This window comes from Aulostomus chinensis, chromosome 10 (genome assembly GCF_037954235.1).
Source record: "Aulostomus chinensis isolate RoL2024-O1b breed Wild chromosome 10, RoL_Achi_v1.0, whole genome shotgun sequence".
NCBI classification, from domain to species: Eukaryota; Metazoa; Chordata; class Actinopteri; order Syngnathiformes; family Aulostomidae; genus Aulostomus; species Aulostomus chinensis.
In genome coordinates, this window is record NC_141329.1 from 1419049 (window position 1) to 1426512 (window position 7464).

The 7464-nt window shown below is 43.2% G+C and overlaps 1 protein-coding gene across 1 annotated transcript; it reads right to left on the reverse strand.

Moving 5' to 3' along the window:
* Positions 1–2452: 2452 nt before the first annotated feature.
* Positions 2453–6898, reverse strand: smtla (somatolactin alpha). The gene is made up of 4 exons (XM_086215062.1): positions 6695–6898; positions 5357–5470; positions 3713–3892; positions 2453–2988 (listed from the first exon to the last, which is right to left on the reverse strand). Exons 1-4 carry the CDS (start codon positions 6881–6883, stop codon positions 2794–2796), a joined length of 678 nt encoding a protein of 225 aa, XP_086071188.1. The 5' UTR covers positions 6884–6898; the 3' UTR covers positions 2453–2793.
* Positions 6899–7464: the final 566 nt, after the last annotated feature.

The window sequence follows — 7464 nt, forward strand, 5'->3', positions numbered from 1 at the left end:
CTTGAGCTTCCTTCTTTGAGACTTTAGCTTGAAGCTCATGGAGACTGACAGCTAACAGCAAAATTGCCCAGAAACTCTCCAGGTCATCTTTCAATCCACGCCTTCTTAATCAATCCACAGTCACTTGGATTGGAGATAAAAACAAATAGGTACTTTTAGTTCACTTCTCGTTCACAATTAGTAGTTATAGTCAGTTCGAATATATACTTTAAAATGCGTAATCACTGTAGTTTAATACATTTCAATACGTTACTTCATAGTTTTTAAACTACCTTTATTTTTGTTCGACGGTCGTCTTAGAAGACTTTACTGAAGTATAAAGTTTGAAATTCCGTATTTGTTTCACACCTGAAAGGGAGCGAAAACAAAGACGCTGTCATAATTCATGCAGGAAATTGCTTCAGCCTTAAATGTATAAAGGAGAGAGAGAGCGAGCGAGCGATGGAGGAAGGTGTGCAGGTCAGACGGAGGTGTGAGATGGTGTTCGATGTTTTTCGAGCTGTTGTTCTGAGCCATAAATAAAATGCAAACAGCAGAGTGGGAACTCGCTGTGGCTCAAGGACTTCATACTCGCAGTCTCGGTTTTCGTATCATATTAAGCCTACAAGTCCTCTGGCCGTCTGTCTGCCTTCCAGTCATCAATTTTCTCTCCGGATGTCATTTTCCTGGATGTCACACTGCTCAGAGCTGTGCTCAGACACTTTCCTGGTTATATCTTTCCTTCTCATTTCAACTTCTCTTTCCCTCTTAATTTGATTGTCACATTCACGGGAGGAAAAACAGCAGAAACAACTGCCCTCTTTACCTCTCTTTTCTTTACAACCTTTTCTTTTACTCACTCCGCCCCTCTCCTATTGCTCTCCTTTTCTTGCTGGCCTCCTCTGCTCCACTTTTGCAGCCCAGCAGTCTAGATTTCCTCTCCTCAGGTTATGGTTGTGAGACGGTGAAATCCCCCCCCCCACACCCCTCCCTCCTTCGGCCTTCTTTCCCCCTCACCCCCCCCCCCCCCCACCACCACCACCACCAGTTACAGCCAATCTTTAATATTTATGGCCTCAGGACTTGAGAAGTGGGTGGGGGCAGCGAGCCTTTCCTTGCCCATGATTACTTGAGTGTTGTCAGGAGTGAGGTAGGTGCACTCCAAGCTGCAGCCCAACTGAGTAGAACACAGGCTACCCACTCGGCTCCAAGCCGCCATACTGAAGTGATTAGGCCACAGGAAGCTGAACCTGACATTGCTGACACTCGCCAAGCCCCCCAACCCACACCCACCCACACCATAAGAGGCTGCCTCTCTGAGCTGACACCCGACTCACCGTGGCAAAGCTAATTTACATCTTCTGATATGGTTTGAGATGGAGGGAGAGGAGAGCGTGTAGCAGGAGTGAGAATACGCCAGCTAACCTGAGACCAGAGCAACACTGTAAAACACGTGTGGAGATGTTTGTTTGATTGCTTCCTTCCTCATGACAAGGTGGCAGGTGTCAACACAGACAGTTACAGCACCCTGAGGATGTCAGGCCTCTGAAGTGCACTAACACAAAGACTGCAGGTTCCTTATGACTGCTCAGATGACATGTAGACATCTGCCACAGAGGCTTCCTCCTCACATCAACTCTTTGCTGAGGGACTTTCCAGTCGGGCTCATGTACTTCCTCTTCTCAGTTTGGGGTTGCTGTCGAAGACAGAGAGGAATAATTATTGTTAGGAAGAGAGAGCATGCACCTCCTCATGATGTACCCGTCCAGTATGTGGCAGTGGGACGGCATGAAGATAACCTTCATGACAGAGCACCACTGCCCTCTGGTGGTTTGGAGTGGAAGGATCAGTTGTCAAACTGAAACTTTTTAGTCTTGACTGTGTGTGTGTTAGAGTTTGTGAATCACCCATTTTCTTCGAAGTTGTAATAACAAATCAATGATCAATGTTTTTGTGTTCTTTTTCAACAACTTGCTTTATTAGTTTTATTAGCTTTATCAATGCATTGGGGCTCTTTTATTTACATTATGAGCGAACAAAATGAGTTTGTACGTGAATTGTCTACTTTTTAAAATGTAATTTATCATAATATTTACTGATGATGTAAACAGATTTTCCTGAATATTTTTAATAAACCTTTCAGGCTAAATTAGGCACACTTCAGAATTTACATATTCATGAGTCTCAAAAATGTGTCTCACCCAAAACTGAAGCAAGATTCTCATTCAAGCTAAAAAGGGTTCTCTCTGTGTTTCTCACACTCACATTTCACCAATCAAAATGCGTCTTTCTCTTCTTTAATAAGTTGTGATCGCTCTCTGTTTGACTCCAATCCCATGTGAAAGTGTTTCATTTCACTAATGCAGATGTGAAAGCAACTCCATTTAAAAGGGAGTCACACTGAATACTCCAGGGGCCATGGAAATAATCAAAACACTGTGAGAACCAGTGAGGAATACAAACTTCAGTTCAGAACAAAGGAAATGGAAATAAATGGTGAGATATGTAGATTTTTTTTGACAGCTCAAACACAAATAATCTTTTGGGAATTTGCCCTGTACTGCCTTTGCTGGGTTAAAATAACAACTGAGCAAGGAAATATTAAATGCAGAATGTTGAGAAAGGGCACAGCGTTACACCTACTTAGATTTGTGTGAAGGTATTTCTAAACAATCAATAAAGAATGCACTGCACTGCACTGCAAGCAGGGCTGGACTGCCTGAGGCATGGTCATGTCTATATGTGCACGGCTCCCAACCTCAGAAGTTCATTTAAATTCAAACACAGCATTATTTAGAAGATGCATTTGATAGTTTATGCACAGTTGTATTTGTCAGTTTGTCGACACTTGAGGAGCTTGAGGAACGTCTCCATCTTGTGTGCGTCCTTCTTGAAGCAGCTGAGTAAGATATAGTCCCTCATAACTGACTCCAGCATCTCTGGCTGCTCATCGTATTGGGAGGGGCCTTGTTCACTGTGGGTGGCGGTCAGCATCCCCTCATCCAGCATCTGCACGGACACGATGGAAGCATGTACATGATAAAACAGTAAATCTGTCTGCTAGCTATTTAAAAAAACCCAACAACAATGACATTCAGTGTACTAACAGCAGTATTACCTTTCTGACCCTCAATGATCCTGGTGGTTTCTGACCCTACATACAGTTGCCGTCTCTTTGGTTTTCCTCACAGGCCTCCCAAGACCCCCGGACCTTCTGGCCCCACCCCGTCAATATATTCTGTGCAAAGGGCTAACTTGTGTACTGTATTAATGGTGGATTTGGAACAGATGTAATGAATGCTTCAGTGTTCATGATCTACAGGAAGTAGAAAATATTTTGATCCATTATCATGAAAAAGTTTAAAAACTCACTTTGTGCAAGAAAAGCCCTTCAGCTTCTGAAACAGTCAAAATGTTGCTTCCATATTTGAGAACATCAACATCTGTGTGTGCGTGTGTGTGAGTGTGTGTAAGAGAGAATGTTGAAAAGTGCTTTGAGGGCCATAAAGGTATGAAGTGTTGTACGTTACTTGAGATCATTATGTTGCTACTCACAAGTACATTAGCATTCGAAGGGACCAGGGATAAAAGGGCTCAGCCTTCAAATGTTCTTTCACAGTATAGAACTTTTGATGAGTACTGTACACAAATGCACTACACCGCCGTCATGCATTTGTTCCTTAGGTGGTGTCTATCATTGAATAAACTGAAGCCCGATGCAGAGGCCACCCACCTTCCTAATGAGCACCACCACTCCCTGCTCCAGACTGATGAGTTTCTCGGACACCCACTTGGTCTTGTTGAGCAGCATGTCCGGAGCGTCATCGTAGCGGTCCAGCGTGGTCTGCAGGTACACCAAAGGCTCAATCCAGGATTGGACCAGCATCAGAACAGAGTGGAGCAACCATTTGTCCTGCAGGGGAAACAGATGGAAGATTTGATAGACCAATTATAAAACTGAAAGAATGAGCCAATGAAATCACACAACATCTAGACACAGAGTCCCATAAAATCCTCACTAAAGAGTTCACGATGCAACACAAAGTGAAATATCTACAGACTGACTTTGCTCTCGTCAGGCTGATGGGGAAATACTTACAGCAGAATTCAGACCGTGGAATTGCTGTGAGGTGGCAACACGGTAATACAAGAAGAACACTTAAATATCAGGTTTAACAGCACTGATTTCTATCAGGTGACAGAACATTCAGCAACAGGACGAGCCGGGTACCACAAGTAAAACTGATGAAGGCGTTTCAATTACCCAGCAGAGCAAAACACTCATGCAAGTGCAAATGACCATCTGCCACATGGCCACTAAAGTGTCAGACAAGCCATGTTTCAGCAGAATACAGAGGATAAACTCACATCAGGTGGCCCTGGCTCTATTTGCACTTTTACTGATCACATAACTTTCACCAGCAGATTTAATATAGATTGAATAAAATCTATTTCCCCATAAATAAATGGCTTTGATTCATGCAAAACTTTTACAATTTCTCCATGAAAAATGTAGTCGCCATCAACCCAATGGTTCAATCGTAGGTCTTTGACTCTGCTGAGTGGCTCAGTCGAGATTCAGTGCCGTTCAGTGGTGAGAACCTCAGAGGTGCTTGTGATAAGCATTGATTAATAGGTAATGAGGTCCCCACACGTCCTGCTTCCATGCTTTTTAACCCCACCAAGGAATCGTTCTGGCTTTGGATCCAGCAGCTGCAAGCAGCTCAGTGATTTTCAACTAAATGCATGATAAAGTTTACAATACTGTATTAGTTAAGCTTGTCTTCTGTCTCATAATCTAGGATAAATGTGTTTACGACCCTCCAATTTACTTATGATCTTCATAAAACATCCTAAGCTGTTATAAGGACTTTCAGGGGCACTTTATCTTATCACAAGCACCTCAACGTTACTTTTAATTCAATATCTTCTAGATTTGGCACGAATTATTTGAAGTGATACCAACATTTCATTACTCACCAGATGGGACAAACATCAAACCAAGTGGAGACTCACTTGAATATGTTTTGTTAAAAAGATGTAATCATGTCAGAAAGGCTGCTGCTAAATGATCTGTGAGGACATCTATGCATGCAAATCGTCACAGCGCACACACACACACACACACACACACAAACACAGACGCTCAAGGACTCCACAAGCTTTTGCTGGCTCCTACACAAGCATGCATCACCGCACATACAAGAAACTAAACCTTTGTTTTGCTCAAGAAGACTCAACCATCTCAGTACAAGCACAAGCACGCACACATGAACACACTGACACTGAAAAAGCACACGTTGCCACTCGTGAAAGATAAAGACGAGGGACACAGGGGAGGACGCGGTGACGTGGCCATCTGCAGCCATGTGCTTACCGATATCTGCTGGATTTCACTCTTGGAGCTGGGGATGGGTAAGGCTTTGGTGACGCATGAATAGCCTGCCTGGTTCCTCTGAAGCCGCAACGGGAACGGCACAAACATGTCTTCCTGCGAGCCACACAAACATGGCGGGAGAAAATAGATGATGTTACAATACTTGCGATGACCCTTGACCCTTATAGGTTGACTTAGAGGTAAGAATAGATTTCAAATTTAATGTTCTCACACTCAGAGTTGGAGGTTGTTCGTAGCATGATCACATTTGGTTCAGTCAATTTGATGAACTTAATTCTAGCCTTAGAAAAATAAATCTGTGAAGGTGGTAAAACTCCCCGGCAGCTTTTTACAACTGACGTCCTCATTAGAGTCAATATACGAGCCACTAAAAGACACATTTAGGAAACAAAGACAAAAGCTTCTCCAATCTCAGCCGCTGGAGAGACCGAGGAGACATTGCCTTTTCTCAGTAACGAGCCCTACATCAACCCTTTTGGATCTGAAGCCTCAGAGTGAACAACAGGATTCAACAGGCTGCCAAACATGTGCTCTCACTGCTGCACGATATCATTATCACATCGGTATTACCCCACTGTAGGCCTACGCTTTTTCAATGAAACATCTTTGGTTCAGAGCAGAGATTGAAGATTACTTTGAAGCCTGACAGTGAGGACATAATCATGTCAGAATCAAAAGCAAATAACACACAGTATCTAACAGTATGTGTCAGGGCTCTTGCTCCAGCGCACTGTAGAAAAGGCCAACAAAGCGTCCCACTGCTCTCTGTGGAATAGAGAAAATGTTCTTGCTATTTTTGATGATGAATCATCTTGGTTAGAACACGTAGAGCTGACTGTGAAGAGTGCAGCTGATGTACAACATCTTTTGAATTACTTTTTAATATGTATGAAAAATAAACCAGATCTCCAGATGATCAAATCCCTCATTTTTTCTTCATAACTCCACAAATAAAGTCAAAAGTCTGCATGATTCTGCATCGTTGTAAAAGTCGCATACCTGCACTGATCCTCACACACCTCCACCGAGGTGAACTCAGCGATGGCAATTAAATAAAACTTGTCACTGTCCTGCAGTGAAAAATTTAATGACCTCCCCCCATTGAGTTTGACCGACAAGACACTCCACTGAAAAACTAGAGGTGAAAATGCCCCCAGCTTCAGACTGCAGTTGTTCTCCCAGTTTCTGGATTCTGATTCCTGCCTATTAATGCATCTGTAAAAGGATTTTGACAGAAGAAGTCTGGGACGCTTTTTCTCCTCACAGCACAGGAGTGCAAAGACAGGGTTTTGTTGGTGTTGGTTCCTTGTTACTCACAAACAAGGAACACGACTCCTCTGAGACGCGGTAGATGAGCTCAGCGTGTTGGATGACCCTGTCTAGAAGCTTCTCTTGAGAGATGGTTGGGCAGTGAGAGACGCTGCCCTGCTCTTCCTTACATTCCAGTGGGAAGCTGATGGTAAGATGACAGGGCCAAAGCAGCACAGCCCATGCAGCCCCCCGCATGACTGCAGACAGATGAAACAAACGTGTACGGGTAAATAATTGAAACATGCTCTTCTTCAAAGAGACTATTGCAGAGCCTGTAAAAATAGAGAAATTTGTACTGCTATTTTTTTTTTGCTCAAATTCTACACCTCATATATTTTCATCAGAATAACAGAAACATTTGTTGCAGGACGAGTTTTGTGAGGTGTGATGCGTTACCTCCCATCTTGTTCATTCTCTTGGTGAACTTGAAGTCTTGACGGCTGCTCGGTCCTGTTGGCTTCTTTTAAACTTGGCCAGGTCATGAATATAGGAAAAGGTCATTTTGAGCTCACGGACATCCTTGTAATTAGATACGGGTCCAAACCCAAGCATTTCTTTTGTCAAGCATAACATCAAGATGGCCACTTAAGTCACTCAACTAAATATTCATGCTGATGCTCATTCAAAGTTGTGAAATGGAAGTGGAATTTCTGCGCTTGACACATTGCATGGCAGCCTCTGCTGTCAAGAGGCAAATGTGAATGGGTGAATATTGCATCCAGTAAATTCAATCTTAAACATGGAGCCATCAAAGCTCTGACCCTGTGCTTCCACAA